This window comes from Opisthocomus hoazin, chromosome 13 (genome assembly GCF_030867145.1).
Source record: "Opisthocomus hoazin isolate bOpiHoa1 chromosome 13, bOpiHoa1.hap1, whole genome shotgun sequence".
In the NCBI taxonomy this organism is placed as follows: domain Eukaryota; kingdom Metazoa; phylum Chordata; class Aves; order Opisthocomiformes; family Opisthocomidae; genus Opisthocomus; species Opisthocomus hoazin.
This window is the reverse complement of record NC_134426.1, coordinates 26,551,349-26,573,843: the sequence shown is the minus strand read 5'-3', so window position 1 is coordinate 26,573,843 and position 22,495 is coordinate 26,551,349. Positions and strand designations below refer to the sequence as shown.

The window sequence follows — 22,495 nt, the reverse complement described above, 5'->3', positions numbered from 1 at the left end:
GAGAACCAGGTCCACTGCTCAGATCCAGCAGGCTCCAGCACCGCTCTCAAAGTAAAACAGCTTACGTTTCACAACTGGAGAGTTCAAAGGATTAAAAAAACCCCAACCTCACAGGGTGTGCAAAAGTCAAAAGTTAACGTAGCAAGATACAGCCCAGCTAGTGTGAGAGTTGTTCAGAATACGCAAATTGCAATTTATTGTTCATGCCCACAGGACAGTGACGCTGTAAAGGTCATTTTGCTAGCCCCGCAGCAACAGAAGAACAGACGAAACCATTTCAAGTCTGTAGTGCATATATGTATTTCTTGATGAGCACACTTACTGGGAGAAGGGCATCATTTCAGATCACATTCTGGCAAAGCGTGTGCCCTATCTGGGCTTTGTGCTAGCCCAAAGGAAGCCTTCGCCATTGGGGGAGACGCGGCCTAAAGCAGCTCACAGTACTGCAGCTGGCCCGAGGAGGTACCGATGTTACAGCACCCACAACAAGCTTATTTGAATGAGTAAGTTCAAGAAGCACAAGGAGTTAAGCAGGACAGGAGTCAGTATTTGTCCTCTGCCATCCTCCTGAACGAGTGTTCGCATTCTCTTAAGTGTTGGTACAAGCGCAGCATCTAAAGAAAGTATTTAATATTTCTGCTGGGCCTGTCCTCCCCTTTCCAGAACGGCACCAGGAACAAAAAACAACTGAAAACAGAAACCAAAGTGCAACTGCACTAACTGCCACTGATCAAGGCCATCTTAAGGAAAAGTGGTGTCTCGAAAAACCAACCCAAAGGGCAGTGTATTTGTTATTGAAGAGGGGCTGAAGTAGCTGCGTATCGAATGGTTTATTTTAGGTCTTTTCCAGGACTAGAGAGATGACCTGGTCTCCCTAGAAGAGGGCAAGCAGACTTCCCTGCCATTTAACAACGAGGTTTGCTTACTTGTTTTTGTTTTCAGAAGAGGATTTCACGTCTTTAAATAGCTTTTTCAAAGTGTATATAGCAGCAGTATGGTAAAAAGATGGGCGTTTTTTTCACAGTACACGCAGGTTAGTATTGCCACTGAAAATATGCCTTAAACAAATGCTTTCAAAAAACAGCATTCGGTCTATATTACTGATCAACCTGAAGTGTTCGTAAACCTTTGCAAATCCAATACCCAGAATTTAAATAATAAAACTGGAAAGCATTAAATATCATCCCAGAATTGGAATTACAGTAGATCCCACATTCTCCCAATGCTGGCAGTTCGCCGGGCAGGTGCATGCTGCTCTATATACAGAAAAAAAACTCCAAAAGCAAACACGTTTTGTATTAAATATAGATAAATAGCAGGACCGCGGACTGGAGAGCCATGCTTGCGTTAATACTGAGTCTGTGCTGGCAGGGTCCATATCCTTCACCAAACACGGGGAGGGGCGAGTCCTTCTGAGCCCGTCCATCGTGTCGCTGGGTTTAGCGGGATCCGTCCCAAACCCAGCGCCCGCTGCTGGCACACCGGGGAGGGGGGGTTCACAGCTTCTTCATTTTGTCTTTGTTTTTCTGGAGTTTAGTGTGCACCACTTTGAGAGTAGTGAGGAAGTTGCCAAGGAAGAGCAGCAGAAATGTGAAAGCCAACACAAAAACCTGAGAGGGGAGAAGAAGGAGAAAAAAAGAAGGTGAGGGCTGAGGGTTGTGCTTTGGCCCCATTTAAGCAAGCTCTGATGGGGCTTCGTTGGCGAGTCCAGGGATCCGTTAGCACAAAGATCCGAGGTGAGAAGATCGTAGCCAAGTATATATCCATGCATCCAGCTGTGTGGGTTAACAGGAAGTGTATTTTTATCGTGATCATTGAAGTAGCACTTAATACTTTTTGATATTACAACATGGATTATATTCAACACTGCTGGACTCTACCAGACAGTAAAATCTAATCATTAAATTCAATCTAATGGATTAACATTATGCTACAAGCACGTTCATCGAACAGCAGTGGCACAGGAGTGGGGGAATGACACGTTTCTGTGGGAAGGTGTGTTCCTCCTGAACAAAGTGAGCACACAAGTTAGAGCAGTATCTGACCAAAACAAAGACCATCAGATGATCTGCACCACTGCATCCGCAATGTGGTCCAATCTGGATCTACAGCAGCAATTGTATAGCTGGAAAATGGATAGACATGTTTGATGGGCAACAGCAACGGAGAAAGTAAGTGGAAGGGTCCCTAAAAGTAGGGCAGTAAAGTGGGACAACATGTTTTTAAAGTGATTCACTGCCATCATTTTTCTGTTGTCATATTTTCTGCATGGGGTCATTTTTAGATGGGGTCAGATGCCAAAATATCTTTAAGGATGTGATTAAACACCCCCTCTCCGCCTGCTCTGTGCTTTTCCTGAGCAGAACCAACACCCACCTGCCATTCTTTGCAGTCCTTATGCCTCGACAATCCAAAAAGCGTGATTGCATTATATAGCTGCCAGAACTACAAAGGAAGGAAAAAAAAAGTCAATTTAATTACTAGAAGAAACCCCAAGCATTTGCCATGGGGGAGTGTGATCCACAGCACCTTTTTATGGTGCTGCAACCGCAGTGGCAGACCCTCCCGAAGCCCCGTGCCACAGAGGCTGGAATGGGATTGCCCAACTTACATGCCCAAAGAACAAGAAGGGAAGGAGAAATGTCAGCCCCCGCCACATCCAGGACTGAAATCCTTCTGGAAAAGGTTAACAGGAGAGGCAGAGGGTGAGCACAGAAGAGCCAGGACCGGAGCTGCAGCCCTCCCCATCCAGACCACCCCACATGGGCTATTCCTGTCCTGCTCCGCAATAACCAAACAACTTGAAGGTGGGATAACGGGAGGAGGATGAAGATGAGGATGACGAAAACCTCCATCTTAACCCTCTCAAGAGCTGACAGAGATCAGAGCCTTCTGCTCCCAACCCTTGGGACCCGAGGAGGGGAATAAAATGCTCGCTGCCCTTCCTGCCATCACACGGGCAGCAGGGCGGCAGCTTTGCAAAGCTTGCTCTCGGAAGGCCATGCAGCCTTCTCCCTGTGGCCGCATCTAAAACCTGTGCAAAACCTCAGCAAGCCAAGTATTGCAGAAAACCTCACCTACTGTAAGGTCCAAGTGGTTTCTCTCCCCCAAAGCACGGAGTCTATAAAGGCAGCCCCTTTGATAATAATACTGTAGGAACTGAACGCAGCCTGGAGGAGGCGAGAGAAAACATCACTGCATTGGCTATTCAGAAGTATGATAAATGTAACAAACTATTTTAATAATGTTTAATCCAACAGCGTTTAATTATTATTTGTACATTGTGTATTTGCATGGTATGGTTTATATTTGTACAGTTTAATACTCCGGTATTTACCAAGCAGAAGTATTTTCTTCTAAGCACGTAAGATACAAAACTATTTTATCCCGTGAATTAGCAAGGTAAGATATACTCACTCTGAAATATTGAAAATGCTAAAAATTGACTGCGAAACATTTGATACATGAGTCCATCTGGCCTGAAAGCAAAATACAAAGGAGGTCTGTTTGTTTGACAAAAAGCATACGATGCAGTGCCCTTCCCCTTCACAGCGAAGCCGGATCCCGTTAGCAAACGAAGCAAGCGGCTGGTCCCCAGCCCACCCCACCCCATTGGGAGCCCAGAGAGGGTGCTACGGCCACACATCGCAACTCCAGCATGTAGAAAATGCTCTCATCGAATAGTTTTCCCCTCTCAAATGTGTATGAATGCTGCCCCCTCTTATTCCTGTGCTTATCAGTTTTCTCTAGGCAGCAAAGCCGTTCGGCAGCGTCTGCATCAAGAATCCAAGAGGTGGAGCAGGAGATGGATGTGCTCCTTATCCTAAGAGTAGTTTGGGATAGACAGGGACCTTCTGCTCCACCCACTGCGTCATCCCCTTACAGATGCAGGCGCAGAGACGTTTGCTCTTTTAAAATAATTTTTAACTATGAACTAATCAGTTCATGCCAAAGTTGAGATGGGCTGCGCAGGGGCTGTTCACAGGGTGGATCGCTGCGCTGTTTGACCAACACCACCACCCGTGGGAAGGTGACTTGCATTTTTGGCTTTGTTACTTGGGTTTGTAATCTGGGTTCAGTAAAGGCACCAAAAAGATCCGTTTTGTGGTGTCCTCCCTCTAAAGCAAAGTGCTGCTTCTTTGCTTAGTTACACAGAGACGGAAATCGGGAGACTTGCAGAGATTTTGCTACCATCAGCACAACTAGGGCTTACGGTCTGGGTTTGTTTCTTTCTTTTTTTTAAATCAGCAACGTAAATACAAACTTGCAGTGTTGTATTTATCACTGAAAGCATCTGCAACATCGGACAAATATTAAGTCTGATGCTTCACCATGTGCCTGTGTGGCCACAGCTTCGTGGTCACGCTGGATTCAAATGCTCAGATGATGCAAACACCATGAAACAGGCTTGAAGCACCTCGAGCAGGCGAGGGCAGACTCACCACGTTAACATTACTCCAGACAGGAACGTGGAGACGTAGTGATGAGACACCCACCAGCCTTTGATCCTGAACAGAAAAAATGTGGCAGTTAGACGAGAAACATGGGTTTCAGCATTGTAAGTTTGGCTTTACAGACAAAAAATGATCCTGACTTGGGGGAGGAGGAAGGGCAGGGAACAAAAGACAGCCCAGCTCAAGCAAAAGGGTTGCTGGGGAGCACTGTCCTGGCGATACGGCTCAGCTGGGGCCACGAATCCACGACTGCTGGAGGGAGGCTCTGGACCGGGGCGCACCTCACATGCTCCCACGAGCTCTCCAGCACAGCGAGAAGCAGCAGTCCCCGCAGCATGAGGTACTGCAGTGACTAATGATGCACAAGTTTCAGCCCACACGCCCTTTTTTTTTTTTCTTCTCTCCCATGCCATGCAAATAAGTGACATTTCCAAGTCCTTCCTATGAGGTGGCTGATTCTTTCAGACATGAACACTGCAGAAAGCACAGAAAATTACAGTAAAGCAAGCAAAGGCTGCAGTGAGGCTGAATCCAGAAGTGAAGAGCTGCCCCAGGGACAGAACTGCTTTGGAAACTAAGCCAACATGATGGGTTAATTTGGGACATTTCCAAGCAAAGCTGTGCAACCTCTAACACCAGACAGCACTGAGCCAGTGCAACCCACCTCTGCAGATGCAACGAGCCCAGGCTCAGAGGTTTCTCTGCTGGGCTTGGGCAAGCAATTTTACATCCCCATGCTTGGATTTTTCCTCTTCGTCTCTGGCCCCACAGTGATCCCCTATCCCCTCTGGAGAGCACCCCAAAACAAGACACCCCGCCCGCAGCAGCCCTGGGGTCAGACGGGCTTGCAGAACAGACTGCTTCATCCCTGCTGTTCGCAGCCAGCACTGGGAACTGTGTCCTCCAGCAGCTCCCAGAAATCTGCACATTTTTAAGATTTTTGCCTCCAGGCAAAGCAGGAGGGCCCTGATTTTCGCACCGCACACGCCACACCAGTGTCTGCCTCCAGGCACAAACCCCCTCTTGCATCGGGAGTGGGGACCACAAGCATTCCGCTGGCAACGCCAAGACAAGACTCCCAGGAACGGTCCCTCCCATCCCCATTTCGAGGAGATCATGGAAGCAACTGGCTTCAGAGAGGGAAGAGACTGGCTGAAACAAGGAGCCATGAGCTGTCCCCAGCTGATCGTTCGTTAGGCACTGCCACCTAATTAGGACAAGACTGACTCCTGCCACTAACGCGAGTGCTGGTCCACCCCTGTACAAGCACCACTACAAGGGAGCGTCCAAATTCTCTGTGCAGCGTTCGGAGCAGGAATGAGTGCATGAAGCTGGGCTAACAGAATGCTGGCTGCTCGAAAGGTGGCAAACGAGACAAATTAGAAATCCAATTAATTAATGCAAGAGGGAGCTGAAAATGTTGCAGCAGCAGCAGCAGCCACCGCCACTCACCCAGCTGCAAACCAACATGCAGGCTCATGCCTGGGAAGAGACGTGGCGATTGCTGCAGTTTCCCTGCGCCAGCCTACCTGGATGATGAAAACCAGGGATACGCAACCATCAGGTTATTGCTAAAATCTAACACCAGACTCCAGGTTAAGTTACACAAGTGCAAACTCAAGCAACTTCTCGACCCAGACCTAAGGGAGATACTCCAGGAGGGATTCGCCAGGAGGACCTCACCACCCTGCATTAGTAGGATACCCCTACTAAGGGTGCCACAAGGAAATGAGGGCTGGGAGTAAGGATCATCTTTCAGTTAACTTCTCCTGGGATTTTACTTGTGTTCCCAGCTCTTTACAGAATTATCTCCTAACCGCAAACTTTCCCTGCATATGACTCATTTATTCACAAGCTGCAGTGACCCAGGGGGTGGCCACGCTAACTGCAGGGTATAGAGCTAGCACCTCAGCTTCGTCCTTTCACCAAAAACACACACTCACTTAACACCCTAGACCACATGTACAACTGACCCACAGCTGCCAAAAACATCCCACACTTTGGGCCAAGAGCTTATGGACTTTCAGGAACTGCACCTTCTCCTCCCTCCCCAAACCGCAGGTGGCCACGTCTGCCCTTGGGAGTGACCGGGGAGGGGGATGGAGACGATAGACCCTGCAGAGAGGCATCAGCGTCTTAGATTTGCTGGTCTTCAGTGCCAGGCTGAATCCCCTTTTATTGCTTGTTTTTCTTTTAAGGACATTTCATGCTTTAAATAGTTTTGCAGGTGGTGTGATACCTTGATCCATTGCTAATGAGAATGCTTTCCCGTATCGTCAGCGTGCAGTAATACCACACTAACAGAAAGTTAAACACTTCATCTGTCACCCTGTTAAACAGAAAAAACACACAGTAAAAAATCCTGCTAATTATAAAGACACATTCAAAAAAATCCCTATTTTTCCTCCGTCCCCTTGGGCAAATGAAAACCTGCCCAAGTGAGGCCACGGACACAAAGCCCCAGTCCTGGACATCTCCGATCCACAGGCAGAACTGCACACATCGGCAGCACCGCTTGGCTCAGAGTCCTTTCCTCCGGGAAGTGCCCCGTGATATAACACTGCAGATCTTGAGCCGATAAGCAGGTATGCAGAGATGACATTAATTCCTTCTGAAGGAGAGAAAGCACCATGGAAGCAGCGGATGATCCAATTTAGAGAGGCATTTCCAGGCTAATTCAACGAGGAGATTCCATAAGATCTATATAAATCCAATCAGCTAAAAGAGCAGCAGATCATTACACTCTGGGGGAAAAAAAAAGCGCCTTTATTTTGCCATTTGCAAACTCCTGAAGCCACAGGGATTTGGGGCAGCCTCTCTATACAGCAGCATCGTTCCCTGGTACCATCCTGCATTCACCCCAGACCCACAGAGACCTCAGTGGAAGTGCCTGGCTCCAACACCTTCCTGTTTTTTAAGCAAAACTGAATACTGGAAGCTTGGTGGTGCTCAGACACTTTATCACGCCCTGGAGATAAGGTTCCAGGTCTGACCATTTCATGCAAAGCCTCTCTTGTTGCCTTTGCAACCCAAGAGCTGCAGCACCGTGCCGGTTCCTGCTGGGACTACCCGTGAACAAAACCAACTGCTCATTCCCAAGCACAGTACGATGCCAGAAAAACAACAGATCAGAAAATGTCACGTTGGGTTTCTTTTAGTTACGAGAGACTCTAAAAAAAGTTAAACAAGGAAAAGCAAGGAGCTAAAAGACAGGTCCTGCCAGTGTTGAAGAAGAGGTGCAGAAGCTGTCCTGCTGTCCAACTGCTCAAAGCCTAAACACTGCCAGAGCTCATCATTAACAGAAGATAAGTTAGTTCAAACCCAGCACATTTTTATTCAAAACACTTGATTAAAAGTAAAGAGGCAGTTTACCTGTAGTGGAGAATAAACCTGCAGGCGATGGCCCCCAGTAACAAGATTATCGTCAGATAAAGTTTGAACTTCTCATACTCGTCTTTGTAGGCGAACCTGGAAGGGAACAGCCACCATTTAAGGACACAAACGGGTATTTTACTGGAATGTGGCTTCACTTTTTTCAAGCCAGATACAAATCCATGTGCCAAGCCCAGGGACAGAGGTTTTCCTTGAAACATTTAGAAAGCCAGCAGCCCGTGGTGGAAAGCCCCCCAGAGGGTCCATCTGGGCCGCACGGCTGTTGCGCTGCAAGATGACTCAATGGCTTAAGTCCATAAGAGGCGGTTTCTGGGTTGGCACGATAAGATTAAAACCAAAACAATTTCCAATTTCTGGAGCACTGTATGCCTAGAAGTCACAATACCATTTTTCACTGCAAAACTCCCCGTACAATTAAGGCAAGAGGCTGGGCTGGGCTTGAAAGCTAACGATGGACAGAATCCAGCAGAGCTACACGAGGCATTAGCTTGGCCCCACGCCACGGTCTGACTTGCCCATCCTCAATATTTCATCTTTTATCAGCTCGAAGAGAAAACCATTCCTGTCTCGGGACTTCAGGCCATATCAATGCCTGGCCCCAGAGAAACCCAAAAACTCACACGCGTGGAAACACTCACTTTGCTTGGTTACTCAGGAGAGTTACATTCACGTTTCCCAGCACCAGATTTAAGTACAAGCTGGAAGACAAAAAGCAAGAGTGGACCCACGTAAGTCTGTTTTATGTGAACGCCGCAGGATGACAGAGATCGGAGCTGAAGAGACCATCGCATCTGCCAAAGCCGTGTTTGCTGGAGCTTTTTAATTAAGGCAAACTGGAGAGACAGACTACGGAAAAGGATTTAAAGGTGGAAAGATTGGTCAGCATTTCCAAGAAGTTAGAGAAAGGGTTGATTTTCCTCGTCCCTTTTCTGCGTTACAGTTTAAGAGCGAGCTATGTAGCACTCACTGTCCAAACCAAAAAAATAACGGGGAGAAATTGGAAGAAAAGTTTCTGATAGAAACTTCCGAGGGGCTGCAGCATCAGACAGCCCTTGACAACTGAAAGAAATCTGTCCTAGCAGTCCCACTTGGAGCAAAGTATAAATTTTAAGTTGGTTACAAACACTACTTTTAAAAAAAAAAAAAAAAAGAGAGAGAAAATTCTTGTGCTGATTTAGTCTTAAAAAAATTAGCACAGGAAAACAGTGTGAAACAGCGAATTGCACGATCTCTCGCCAATGCAGGGCTACTTTTATTTTAATAAGAAAACCTGCGCTGCCTACACGCAGTACATTTACACCTCCAGCTAATGAATTCTGTGTATAACCGACACAGCAGCTCAGCAAGAGATTTATGACTAATCCAGTTTTACACATATTTCTTCAACATGCACATTATGCTTTGGGAACAACACCGCTGTGAACACTTAAAAAAATCAGGCTTCCTGGAGCACGCGCTTTGCTGGCGGGGCACGTACCCGTTCTTCTTCGGCAAGTAGGCTTCCATGTCGAAGAAGGCATTTTGCCTCTCCTTGATCTGGGTGCTGATCTCCTGAATGACAGCAAACTCTTCAGGACTCGCTCTGGGCTTGCACCTGCAAGAACACAGAAATGAGATATTCCTGTTTGTGTTTTTACGTCTTTTTTATTTAAAGGAAAATAAAGTTGTCATAAAATCCATGCTGTTGAAAAGCTAACTGTGTTGAGTTGATGCCATTGCACACTTTGCTCCTGTATTTCTGCAGCACCATTTGGCTTACCATAATTTCATTTAATTGCCTGGTTTATGCCTTTGTAGGTTATTTCAACCAGCTGGTTGATAAATCAGCTTCTCTGTTCATCTCAGCTCAGTGACAGGATCCCGTGCTTCTTCCCTAGCAGAGCACTTAGGGAATATTGTGCTTTTTTGCAGGAACTCCTTTCACTTCGGGAACTTTGTGAGCAGTTTCAGGCACTGCCCTTGCAGAGGTTGCAACTCTTCAGGCATGAAATATTTCAGGATGTAACAAAATGAACAGCTGATGATTTACTGACAAACAGCAGCTCTACCAATTAATGTAAAACAGAGAGCAGTGCACAGCAGCGTTAGCAACCCATGGCGTCAGTGCTTACAGACCTGCACAGAAGAAATTTAGCCCGTGGCTCCCGGGGATCAGCCCAGCAGCCAGAGACAGTTCCTTCCCATAAATCCATCCTGGAGCAAGTTACACCTTCAGGTTCAAGGATTGATGCTGCTCTTCCAGTACGGCTTAAAGAGCAAAGCTTTGCTCACCTAGCAAAACACGCGGACCAAAAGCTGTACGGTCCCTCAGCGTACGGCACGTGCTGCAAGGATGCAAACCCACACAGGCTCCTTCAGAGATGTCCTTTATTTACAGGACTCCATCTCTCATGGGGTTACAAACATTTTACCTGGCTGTGACAGATGGAGGTGACTCAATAATATGGAGCAAAAGTAGCACCGTGACACAGACTGAGTATTAAAATGCTAACAATCCAAACATTTCAGCCCTTTGGGAAGGAGAAACATCGCACCCTCGCCTCCTCCACCCTCCAGGTCTCCTGTTACCGTTGCAGGCTGTGCTTCAGATCCCTTAGCGTCTTCTTCTGCCGGTGTATGGAGCTGCTGCAGGCCGTCTGCAAGCTGGTGACTTCCTCCAGTTTCTGCCTGTAAACTTTGTGCGTTTCCTGCAGGAGAAGAGAAGATGATGGGTGGGAAGAGCCCTTCTAGGTTACACATTGCATTTGGTCCTCGCCTCTGAAGCAAGGACACAAAATCCACCGCAGATCCAATGTGGCTTAAATGGACACTAATGAAGTTCCTGCAAAATGAAGAGCATCCTCTGCGCTCGTCTCATTTCCTCTTTCTAACGAGCTTTCCCACTCCTCGTTCCCATCCCACCCTGTAACAAAGCTCTAATCCTCTGTTGATCCCAATCTGTCCCCATCAAATGGGTGACTAAATCGCAGAGCAGGAACTCTGACTTCACAGCCAGATTAAACCTGGGGAAAAAAAAAAGAAAGATGAGGATCCAGAGGAAAAAACCAAAAAACACAAAACCAGCCACAGACCCAGGCCTGGGGGTTCAGACACCTCCTGCTATCTCGACCCCAGGTACGTTCAGGCAACCAAAGAGCTTAATCCATCCCATCTCTGAGGCATTAACTGCTCCTTGAGAGGAACTTCTTTATCACAGCTCACTGATCCTCTGAAGCGCCCAGTTAGTCTTTGACTGGCCATAACGAGGACGCAGTAACCAGCTGCAAGCCCACTGAGAGGGGCCTCTGCTCAGGAATAAACGTGCTCTGCTTTTCCCCTGCTTTGCAATGATTTCACCACCCTCCTGGGCACAGGGAGACCTCGAGAAGGGCTAACCAGATGCCAAGCCCTCTGGGCAAATTCTAAGATCTATAACGATTCGGAAAACTGGAGTGTGCAGAGTTAGTGCCAAGAGAAGGCGCAGGTTAAGTGGCTATTTGCACAGCTGCTTCAACTACCGGCACATCAACAACCACAGAAAATTACCGCTGGCTTTCCCAGAGCATAAACACGGTGGTAAAATCATACAAAACAAATCTTTGCTCTCCTCCTTGTTACGACCCGGCTGGTGGCTGTTGCCTATTTACAAGAGCAATGCAAAACAAGCTTCTGTATCCAATTTTCAAAACCTTAATAACCAAACTAACCATGTCTGGGCACCGCAGCTCTCATCGTTTCAGGATTGGTTTGGCTTTGCTTCGCACGGGCAGGACTTCGGGACTCCCTGGATTGCACAGTAACTCGTTCTGCTTCTCCAGATGTCACGCAACAGCGTCTTTTAAAAGGCTGGTTCAAAGGGTGTAAGAAGCTCTTCGCCAAGTAAGTGTTCAAGTATTTATGGGAAACACAAACAGGCGAGCTGAGAGCCGGTAAATTCTACTGCGAGCCAAAACCATCAGCATAATGATTTCAAAATGACACTGGTATTCAGAGGAACATAACATTTGCTAGTAGTGAAGTTATTTATTCATCAAGAGAGGCGATTGCTTTCAAAGGGGACCCACCGGCAGCGCCGGCAGCTCAGCACTGCCTTTACATTTACCACGTATAACCCACGGGCCAAATTCCTGCCCAGAGGGTCAGGGCTGGCCACGGCTCGCTCTCCGCGCACCAAACACCACATGCTGAAAAACGAAGGACCCGGGAACCAGGGAGAGGAGTAGTTTTGCCCTGAGTTGAAGAGCTCCCAGGGACGAGACACCAGAGCCATCTCTGCACCCAAGTTTGTAAGTTTTACAGCACCGGGGGCTGCAGCTGCCCAGTCTGCCCGCAGACCAAGGGCAGGCAGCCGTTCGGCACGGCGGCCTCGCGCAACAGCTGCTCGATATTTTCTTTCGGTACCTCAAGGTCTATTTTCCATTGCACTTGCAACAGCCCTGCCTGTGGCCAGCACTGGTTCATTTGCAAGACTCCAACCACATTCGCGGGGAGCCCTTGCAGGGCTTTTTCCTAATCCAGATCTGGTTTACACGTTCATACGCAGGGTTTAAATTAACAGCTTGCGTTTTCCAATGTCCCTGCCCCAAAACTGCAATGCCCCGCAGCCTCAAGCTCTTTCCCAGGCTGCTGCTCCAGAGATGAGGCCCTGCCCTGGCAACCCAAATTATAAAAACCCACAGATGCGGCTGGCCAGAATCGCTCTGCACACCTGGATGCGCCCCAACCCCGTCTCACGGCTGATCCCCGCTGTCTCCAGGGGATGCTCAGCGCTGCTGCACAGCAGCATCAGCCCCTTCAAAGCCCCACGAGTCGGAGCTCCCCAAAGACAAGCGTAGCCCCAGGTTCTCCGTGCCAACCACCCGGCACATCGGGGCAGGAGCTGTGACCAGAGGCCAAGGTTCTCCTCTGCAGGAGAAGGAAGACACAGTCCCTGACCCAGAACTTCCAACACAATTATAAAATACGGGACGGGGCAGGAGTGCATTGAAACAGAGATCGTCCTGCCTCACAGGCCAGCACGGCTCTCAACACACAAAAAATCTGCCCACCGTAAATTTTTTTCCCTGCTGGCATTGCACAAGAGACCCCTTTAGTGGAGGTGGCCAAAGCACCTTGGAAAACACCAGCGGGGACTCCTTCCAAACACGAGCAGCATCGCCTGCACAGCCCTGGACCAGCATTTCCAGCCAGAGATGAATCGGGCCAGCCAAAAAGGGCGCTGAAGGGGGGTGATGCAGATGTGGAGGGGGTCAGGCAGCTGCTGGGAAAACCAGGCTCCTCAAGAGCAAGAGATGCTGCGAGCGTGTCCAACAAGCCACGTGCAAGGGCAAGCGTGAGCAGACACCTGCATTAAAGTACCTTCTCACTGAAGAGTCGGGTTTTCTCTCCCAGCACATCATGGTTTGGTCGGAGTCCGGCTGGGGAGCACAGAGCCTTCCTCTGCTGCACCCTGAAGCACCACCAGCATCTCGGGGAGCCAGAGCAGAGCCATGGCCTCGGGGCAGCGCCGTGTCCCCCTCTTCCGCAACACCCTCTTCCGAATCAAACCCCGAATCAAGCCCCGAAGCTCTTGGATAATGGATGTTACGCCAACTTTTCACCCCCCCCAGCACTAAAATCTGGGTGTTTTTACCTTGTGCCACCTGCCGCTAGAACCAACAAGCAGCATTTCTACTTTTATGGATGGGGAAAGTGAGGCAGGGATAAGCCACCGACATTTTGCTGTGGTTTGGGTCAGAAGCAGCAAGCACGGTGAGAAGACCGTCCGGCGCACACAGAAGTGATCAACAACACCACCATCACCCAGCCACCACCCTTCCTTCTGTTAACGAGCGTACAACCTGAACTGATTTTTAATTAAGACAATGAGCTAAATGTGGAAATCGCAGTTTGGTTTTTTTCTTTCTTCCGTGGCCCACGTTCTGTTTAGCAGCCTAAAAGAGGCTAACAGCCACGCCGAGCGAGAACAGCCGGTCGTGTTTTGAAACTCGCTTCTAGATTTAAAGCACGTGTATAGGCACAGGAGTGATGACACACGGGGAGGGGAAGGCGTCTGCAGGTAAAAGCATCTTGCAGAAACATCTCTCAGCCCCTGCTCCGGGGTCTTGCTGCCCCTCAACGCACTTTAGCGAGACGGACAGAGGAACACCGGAGCCGTTCACGTCCCACCGCAGGGAAGGGGACTCTGGCCCAGGCCGTGGCGTTACCCGCACTGCTCTCTGGGTGCACAGAGCCACCAGGTCAACCCGCTTCCACCCCCCCACCCCCCCTTGCTGGCAACCGCGGCGGGTACCGCAGGCAGCGCCCAGGGTTCGGCCTGGGATGTCCCGGCGGGGGGGGACGGGGGAGCCCGGCGCCGTCCCCCCGCAACGCGCAGCAACGCGCAGCTGCGCGTTGCGGGGGGACGGCGCCGGGCAGGACGAGTCCCGCACCGCACCGCACCCCGCCTCACCTCACCTGGAGCTGCCGGAACTCCTCCTCCAGCTCCCGCCACTCCCCCCGGCACCGCTCCAGCTGCACCCTCATGGCGCGCGGTTAAGGGGGAAGGGGGAGGGAATGCCGCGCGACGCCACGCACCCGCGCCGGCGCGAGCTCTGCCGGCTGCGGTTGCGCCAGCCACGCACCGGGATGCGGGGAGGGGGCGGGGGGGGGGGGGGCCGGCCACGCGCGCCCCTGACGTCATCGCGCGGGGCTGGGCGCCGACTCCCGCCCCGCCCCTCGCCCGCCTGAGGCGAGGGCTCCCCTCAGCCGCTTCCCGCCCACGCCCGCCTGAGGAGATTTCCCCTCAGCCGCCCGCCCCGCCCGGCCCCGCTCGCTTCGTGGGGGTTCCCCGCGCCTTTCGCGGGTCCCTTCGCGCTGCGTGGGGCTGAGGGGAGAGGTTAAACCCTGCGTGGGCGCTGGCGGAGCCGCGGGGACCGTCTCCTCAGAGGGGACCGCGCCCCGGGGTGAGGCGTCCCGGCCCAGCAGCGCCTGCCTGGGGCCAGCGCGCAGGCGGGTCCTTCGTATCAGAGAGAGAAAGCGACGAGGCGATTCCTGATCATCTTTATGATTATTGTTATAATGACCCGCTTGGCGGCAGGACTGCCAAACCGGGAGCGGGGCCTGATGGCCTCTGGGCCGTGCAAGTGCGATAGTGCGCGGCCCTGCTCTGAGGGGCTGATGGTGAGAGGAACGCCCAGCACACAGCGTGGGTGGGATGGGCAGGGGGTGCGAAGGCTGTGGATGCTGGTACCCTGCTTCTTGTGGTGTGGGTGTGCTGCAAAAAGGGGGGAAATAGGCAAAGTGGAAGAAAAAAGGAAGGGAAAGGAAGCGATTAAAAAAGGTACAAGCAAAGCCAGGTTAAAATCGTGAGTGCAATGCTGGCTTTTTACAAAGACCATCTGTAGGGTCCTGCTTCCTTGGGTTTGGCACAACCAACCAAAAACATTTGGTGTAGAGACGCTCCTCGGTGTGCACGCTGTCCCTCGTTCTTTTCTAGGTCCACGTTAGTGCTGTCTGCTCGTTTTGTTCCCTTTTTGTATGTTCTCTTCATACATGTGTGGGTGGACACCTGAAATGCAGTCGATGACCTGCTGCCTTGGCGCTCGGTTTCCAGAGAAACCTGCTCAGAACTTGGCAGTGTTTGGGGATTTCTGCTGATTCAACAGCCACCAGCCACAGGAACGTTGCGTTGTCCCTTCAGGTTCCTCCAGTGAGGTCCGCAATTGTCTGGAGATCAAACAGGTGTGTTGTGGCAGGCCTTCACCATCCTGAAGTACAATAATAAACTCATAAAAGTAGTATAAATGTCACAGGAGTTTGTTAAGTCTGTATTAAATTTTCCCTGAACTGCAGTATTTATCCACAATCATGTGTAACGAGACCTTATGTTGCAGGAAGCCTGCAGGATTTTGGATTACAGAGAAAGAACCACATCTCGGATCACAGCTTTAATTCTGCGCTGGATACATGCTGAAACTCTCCAGTTTGCCACAAGGTTGGAGTACTCCCTACCAGCAAAATTATTGTCCCTTCCCATGTGAAAATAAGCCCTCCACGTTTGCACTGTCGTCTCACCTCAGTTTATCACAGAGCCACCACTAAGATGTAGCTGCACTTGTTTAGGGCTTGCTCTGCTTATTAAATCTCACTCTGAACTGCGCGTGCTCTGAATTCTTGTAGAATTCATCAGTACTTATAGAATACATCCTAAATTGTAAATAACCCTTAAAACTATTCATTTCATTCCAGAGGCATAAGCCTCAAAAGAACAGAAGAAAGCTCTTAATACCACTTGTGAATATTTGCCCTGGGCCGTAATTTTGCAGCCTGATGACATGTTCGTTAGGGCCATGGTCTGTGTTTCTGTGGGTGCTGCGCATACAAAGGCAGGAAATGTTGTGCATTTCCCACTCGGAGCCATGCTGGCCCCGGAACTCTCCAGGAAACGCCTTGCACTGAGGGATCACCAGACCAAAGCTTTCCTAGCTCTCCCCTACACCTCTTGACGAGGAACAATTCTTACGCATATCGAGGCTGTGTATAATTATAACCTCAAAAGATTTCTTTCAAGGTCTTTTAACTAAAGACATGCTAATTATTAATATCCATTCAAGAGATCTGTATTTTCTTTAAAACAGAAAACACAGAAGAATTTCATTAAACAGACATAATGCAAGTGTAGCGTGGCTGGCTGTACAGCTGGTTCTACCAGTATTGAATGTTATGCCATTACAAAAGGTTTCAGAATTACCTGTAATCTCTTTCCACCTCCTGGGAGATGATAGCTGTTTGTATAATCTTATTATTTCAATCACATCTTTGTGAATAAAACGAAAGCAAGGTAAGATAACTGATTTTTTTCTTTTAACTAGAACTAGAGAATTTGTTTATTATAGTGTATCTAATTTTACTTGTTAAGAGTGGAAACTGCAGATTTTAATTAGATCTGTCAGTTTTAAAAGGACTCTAATGTCTGAATTAGGAGTCATAAAATAAAAAATTACATCATATATATCCCTGTCTATAGTCCTGAGTGACTTAAGTTTCCATATCCATGTTCTATCAACTATTAACTTCTCTTTCAGTTTTCAGGCTTTTTGCAACTTCTATTTCTACAACTAAAACATGCTCCCAAACTAGATTTCTTGAAGGAAGAGACTCAAAAAATCTTTATAAACATTCATCCATTTAACTTTGTGCTAAGTTTTCAAATTGTCAGTCTCCTTAGCACAGATTCTGCAAGAAGTAAGAGGGTGTGCACTAATCCAGAAAGCCTTCCCAGCCATACCTGTGGAAAACTGTAAACCTGAGTCAGACCTTCCTGCTCCCGAGGCCAGGGGCATGGGGAAGGGATGGCTGGAAGGGCAGCAGGGGTTGTGTCTGGTAAGGCTGTGCTGACTGATGTCCCTGTCTGCTTCCAGGAGCAACTCCTACAGACAAGATGTGAAAAATCCAGTCTTTGTGCGTGACATTCCCTGTCCAGATTAAATGCTGATCTTGGGGGAAAAATATTGTTAAAATTCCCTCATTATGAAAAGATGTATAGGAATGATATAGTTTGAGGTAACCCCTAAATATCTGAACCCATTGCACTCGGTGGACAATTAAAGACCCTACTGGACTATTATAGGAGTGCAAATTGTTTTAGCAGCTGGATTAAGGATTTCAAGAGGGAATTTTAAGAGCCCAGAAGAGCCCTGGCAGCTTCCCGCCCCTCGGCCCTGGATGGGGAGAGGGGCTCTGTGCAGCCAGCGCTCCTGGAGTCCCGCACCTCGCCTGTGGTGTCCTGCGCAAGGAACAGGTTCTGCAGCTCGGCTGGAGCACGGGATAAATTCCCCCAAGCACATACCCTGGGATGGGGCTCCCACAGCCCGGCATTGTTTTCTGGAGCCTGGTTTATCTCAGAAGAGTCTCTGTTCTTTCTGCATATCTTTCCTTACAGCCTGCCAAACAAACCACACATGCTCTTCAGTCAACAGCTAATTAACCCAGTCACATACAGTTTTCATACTCGATTTTCAAGGATGCCTTTCTACCCACCATAGAAAACAAAGCCTGGGCAGTTGCACTGTCTGGCTACATCCCCATCTGTCCCTCTTAGTTGAGATTTTGGTTCAGTTTATCATTTTGCAGAGGCAAGAAATGCTGCTGTGCAGGTTTAAGCAGTGAGAGGCTTCTTAAGAGAAGGTTTGTGGCTTCCTTGAACTAGGTGCCTTAAACGCAACTTACCCAAGAAGTTAAAATGTACAGAAAGCAACCAGTGCCTTCATGCAACAGGGCCACACTGTCTTACCCGTGTTACTGGGGCCAGGAGCGTTGCACAGGCTCTTCCTTCTTCATCTGTTTTTGAGCATGAAGCTGGTCAGTTGGTCTTCTCCATCCAGCCCCGAGCAGAAGGCTGACCTTGAGGAGGCTCATGAGGGCTCCTTCCCTGTTTCCCAGCATTGCTGTATCACTCTGGATTTCCGGAGCAGACAGCTGCTTTAGATTTAAGGCTATAAAAGCATGACTTTCACTTGTGTCAACACATGATGAATGGTGCCTTTCCTCTGAATTTGACTATCTTTTTTTATGTATCTTGCAAATCTTTTTTTTATGTATCTTGCAACTCTAAACTTATAGCTTTTGAATGGCTGGCTTTTTCTGCCAGAGGTCTTCCAAGGCCTTTATGCAGCACATCTACAAATACAAAATCCCTGTTTTGCCTGTACCTTAATCCCCAACTCATCAACCATTTGCTGCCAGGAAACGTGTCAAAGAAATTGAATTGAAAAAATCAAGTTAAGGATCACAGCAAAATTGTGACTGTTTGTTCTTTTGGTGTTAAATTTTGTTCGAGTGCATGTAGTTGTATATGTACAGGCACATGTGAGCTCCTCTCCTTTGCCCTCCAGACTGTTTCTGAACACAGATTCCATTCATTCTTTTCTCTTGTGATAACTGAGACGGTTTCCTTAGATGGTTTTCCCTGTCCTAGAAAAACTGATTCTCTCCAGCACAGTGCAGATGGGGAAGGACAAAATATAAATGTGGGTAAGTCCCTGTTCTAACATCAGGTGACAGTAAGCCATGATAAATAAAATACTTGGCACATGTTTCAACTGGAAATTGGTACTGCTGACTCATCTTGTGATCTGGATTAATTCCTCAGTTAAGGACTTGCAGTGAGGTGTTAGCTCAAGTATGGCCCAATTTATCTGCCTTCATCTTTGTACTGTGATCCTCCTGTTTTAAACAATATCCCTGCAAAGCACTCTACAGTTGTGCAGCAACCAATTCTCAGCTTTGGGTGACTTGTGAACAGTCTCCTTGCAGGTTGTTAAGTAGAGACAATTAGCTGTCAATCTGTGGCAAAAGACCTCAGATGTGAGGAGAGGGCATCTCATAAGCAGCAGCTTCCACGACTTCTTTGCATGAATATGTAAGTGGTTGAACATTTCAGACAATTTAGGATTCTTCCTTTAGGTTTTTTTTTATCTTGAGACTGCTGCTCCCAGCAAAATGGCGGGAAGAGTTTTAAAGAGTCACTTTCCCACAAGGCTGCCTCTTAAGCAAAAGTCAACCAGTGACGTTTACATCTCAAACCTTTCACTTCAATCCCTCCTAAATCCTGCTAATAATAATTCTTAAAAACAGAGCAGTGGGGAATCTCCTTCAGCGCTTCACCCACTCTGTGCTTATCCAGCTAAACCCCACACACACTTGGTTGGAGTCCAGGACCCTCCCACCGCTTCCTCTGACTTTTCTTTTGAATGTAGCAGGAATAAAACACATATCTGAGCATCCTACTTCCACAGTATGTTGTTGTCACATTCTTCACCTTTAAAGAATTCCAACATATGTTTCTCTAAATGTTTTTTTCTCTATTTATGCTACAAAGTTCCCAGAATAAACTTAAATTATTGATTCTGACAGTTTTCAGTTGGTTTGGGCATTTCACTTGGGTGATTCCCCAAGCTTTGTGATAGCAAACTCAACTCAGAGCAGCTGTCTCCTTTCATTGCGAAAATAATGGGTTTCAGATGTAAAATACTGAGGTCCTTTGGGTTTATTTAATTTTTAAAAAATGTTACTCTCTAAACAAAAAAAAATCAAGGCACATCATGCATCATGTGGCCTTGCTCCACAAATGGCGTGTTTCTGGGCATGTTTCCCCACGCATCCTCCCTGTGCTTGGTTTGCTCTTCAGTGTGTCCAGACTGCAAGAAAGCGGAGAGCTAAAAGTCCACTGCAATGAATTGTATTGGCAGTATAACGGGCTGAGTTAAAGCATAATTTACTCTGACCGATTTAACAGCTTCCTTTCAGTCTTAATAAATGTAAGGTTTAATCAAATGCTGGACAACTGAAGCGACAATGTCATGAACAGGAACAGAACTGAAGCCCTGTCACTCCCCGGTGGAGGGGGCTTTGCTGCTATTGGCAGTGAGCAATGTCTACGAGAGTAAAACAAGAATCCAATTTAAAAAAAACAGCCAAGAAGCAGATTTGGGGCCAAATTTTAGCTGGAAAGCCCAGAACAAGGGTAAATGCATCAAGGAAAAACCAAGTTCTGCTCCTAGCCCATCCTAACTTGGGACTTTGATCCTACTTTTCATAGTGGCCTCAATGTTGTGCCTTGGAATGACTGCTCTTGGGAGAGGAAGAGGATTTGGTTAGGGCATTTCTGGGTCAGTTCGGGCTTGTATCTCACCCTTCGGCTGAATTATACATTCTACATATCTAACACCCTTTACAAAAATTATCCACACATCTTGCTTATTAAGAGGGTTCCTTCTCTCATAATGAAATGACATTTTTGAAGTAAAATTTCAGTTCAATGAGACAAAAGAAATTTCTGACAAAGCTGCAGATATCACTGGCTTCTCTTCAAGATGTTGTAATTTTGCCTTTTTTTGTGAGAAGAGTACCCCTACATTTACCTGCTCTGTACCCTCGTAGTACAAAAAGCCACAGAATGATAATAGTGAGTGACAAAATAATTAAGTATGATTCAGATGTTTGTACCTGGACTAAGAAAACTCACGCATGGCCTTTTCCTGGACAAGTGGCTCTGTGAAGCCTCCTTGGTGGGGCCAGGATGGTCTGCGAGGCCAGCCGGTGCTGATAACCCACCCTGGGACCACAGAGAGAAAATAACAAATGCACAGAGACTGGGAGCAGAAGGATTTAAAATAAGCAACCCAGAAATGGAGGCATCACCAAGTGCTTCCCTCCATTGCATCCAGGTATAGAGGCTTTTGCAGCGGCTGCTGCAGGGCAGGTTTCGGTCCCAATTTGTGAATTTTAATTTGTTGCTTAATTATTTTAATCCTTGTAAAGTCTTTATTGCATCTAAAATGGTTTCAAATACATACTGAACTTCAAATACTTATACAACTTATGGTTAGCAAAAGCTGTGGTTAGGTGATACATAGTTTGGACTTGCAGTTCAAAAACCTCAGGCAACCTGTGCCATTTAAAAATAAAGAAGTGAAATTGTCTGAATTAGCTAATTGTTTTAATTGACAAATTCTCAGTTAAATGCAGTGCAATATAATGGCTGAAATATTCAAAATAATTAATTCTTTTCCAGAAGGGGCTAGTTCTGGTTGTAATTTAAGGCTATAATTTTGGGGCTGCAGTAAGCATTTTTTCTTCTCCCTCAGGGATTTCTCTCATTGCCTCCACAGGCCCCTGTCCCCCGCTCTAGCCCCATACAACTGGCCATGGTAAAACACAGGAATGATTGTCCTGGTAATTCTTAGGCTCTGCCTAAAATCAGAATACATTTACATGTATGTGTGTGAATAAATCCTTCCTGAACACCTTAATCTCATTTTTAATAACAGGAAATATTTTCTCTTGTTGTTTCCCAACTTGGTCAACTTCCATTGTTTTCTCTATGTTTTTCCTGCTTAAAGAAGTCTGCAAGTTCCACCTCTCCTGCCTCCCTGGATTTAGGGAGATGCAGAGCCCCTCAGCTGCACGGGCACATTCCCTGCAGCCAGAGAGGAGATGCTGGGACCTGCTCACCAGCAGCTGCTGTCTTCCCAATTCATCTAATCCAGCACCAGAAACTCCATATTTGTATTTTCCCGCAGCACGGATCTCCCTCCATCATTTCCACACATATTGGATGTGGAACACCTCTTCCCTCCCTCCAGCTCATTTTCCTTCTCCCCCAGATTTCCCAGGGAGTGGCATTCTCTCCTGCTCTGTGAGCCTCACGCGTGTCATGGGAGATGGAGTATTCGCCTTCAGCCGTGTTCGTGCTTGGTCCAAGAAAGAGAGTTTTAACTCCCCTGCCTGTACTGACTGCACCAGAGACAGTCCTGGATGAAAGAGCCTTACAGTTTCACTGTTTGCTATATTCGCTGTTACTGACTGCTACCCACCACCAAACCTGGAAGATCCTTCCCTGCTTGCAGCAGAAAACTGCGCATTACCTGGTAGTCACCATCTCCTCACGCCCTCTGTCCTACCCAAGCATGGACGCAGCATTTAAGCCACCCTCAATGCTACAGACACTGCAGGTGGCGGATGAACACCCATGGGGAAGACCGAGGTCTGTCTCACCTCTGCAAAGGCGGGCGCTGTGTTTCAACCCAAGATTCTCCACCAACCTCAAAATTTTTACGATCCAGCCTGCAGTGTTGTGCACAGAAAAAGTGGTAAAAGGATGAGAATAAACAAACGCATTTGGCTCA

General features: G+C 47.9%; 1 protein-coding gene across 3 annotated transcripts; it reads right to left on the bottom strand.

Moving 5' to 3' along the window:
- Positions 1-156: 156 nt before the first annotated feature.
- Positions 157-14,437, bottom strand: TMEM120B (transmembrane protein 120B). Of its 3 annotated transcripts, none has more exons than XM_075434291.1 (12): positions 14,283-14,437; positions 10,416-10,534; positions 9,325-9,441; positions 8,486-8,545; positions 7,827-7,922; positions 6,694-6,783; positions 4,443-4,508; positions 3,418-3,479; positions 3,078-3,170; positions 2,612-2,676; positions 2,373-2,445; positions 157-1,610 (listed from the first exon to the last, which is right to left on the bottom strand). In XM_075434291.1, the coding sequence occupies exons 1-12, from the start codon at positions 14,349-14,351 to the stop codon at positions 1,534-1,536; spliced, it is 987 nt and encodes a 328-aa protein (XP_075290406.1). In that variant the 5' UTR covers positions 14,352-14,437; the 3' UTR covers positions 157-1,533. The 3 variants fall into 3 exon arrangements, with proteins under 3 accessions (XP_075290406.1, XP_075290404.1, XP_075290405.1); XM_075434289.1 differs by having other exon boundaries at positions 2,377-2,445; XM_075434290.1 differs by having other exon boundaries at positions 2,377-2,445; positions 4,446-4,508.
- Positions 14,438-22,495: the final 8,058 nt, after the last annotated feature.

Bases quoted from the DNA above. Each gene is read 5' to 3' on its own strand.
- TMEM120B (XM_075434289.1), bottom strand. From the start codon at position 14,351: ATGAGGGTGCAGCTGGAGCGGTGCCGGGGGGAGTGGCGGGAGCTGGAG. The intron at 7,923-8,485 runs GTGAGTGTTTCC...GTTCCCTTCCAG, and splicing joins CTCCTGAGTAACCAAGCAAA to GTTCGCCTACAAAGACGAGT. The intron at 2,677-3,077 runs GTGAGGTTTTCT...AACCTTTTCCAG, and splicing joins CCACTTGGACCTTACAGTAG to AAGGATTTCAGTCCTGGATG.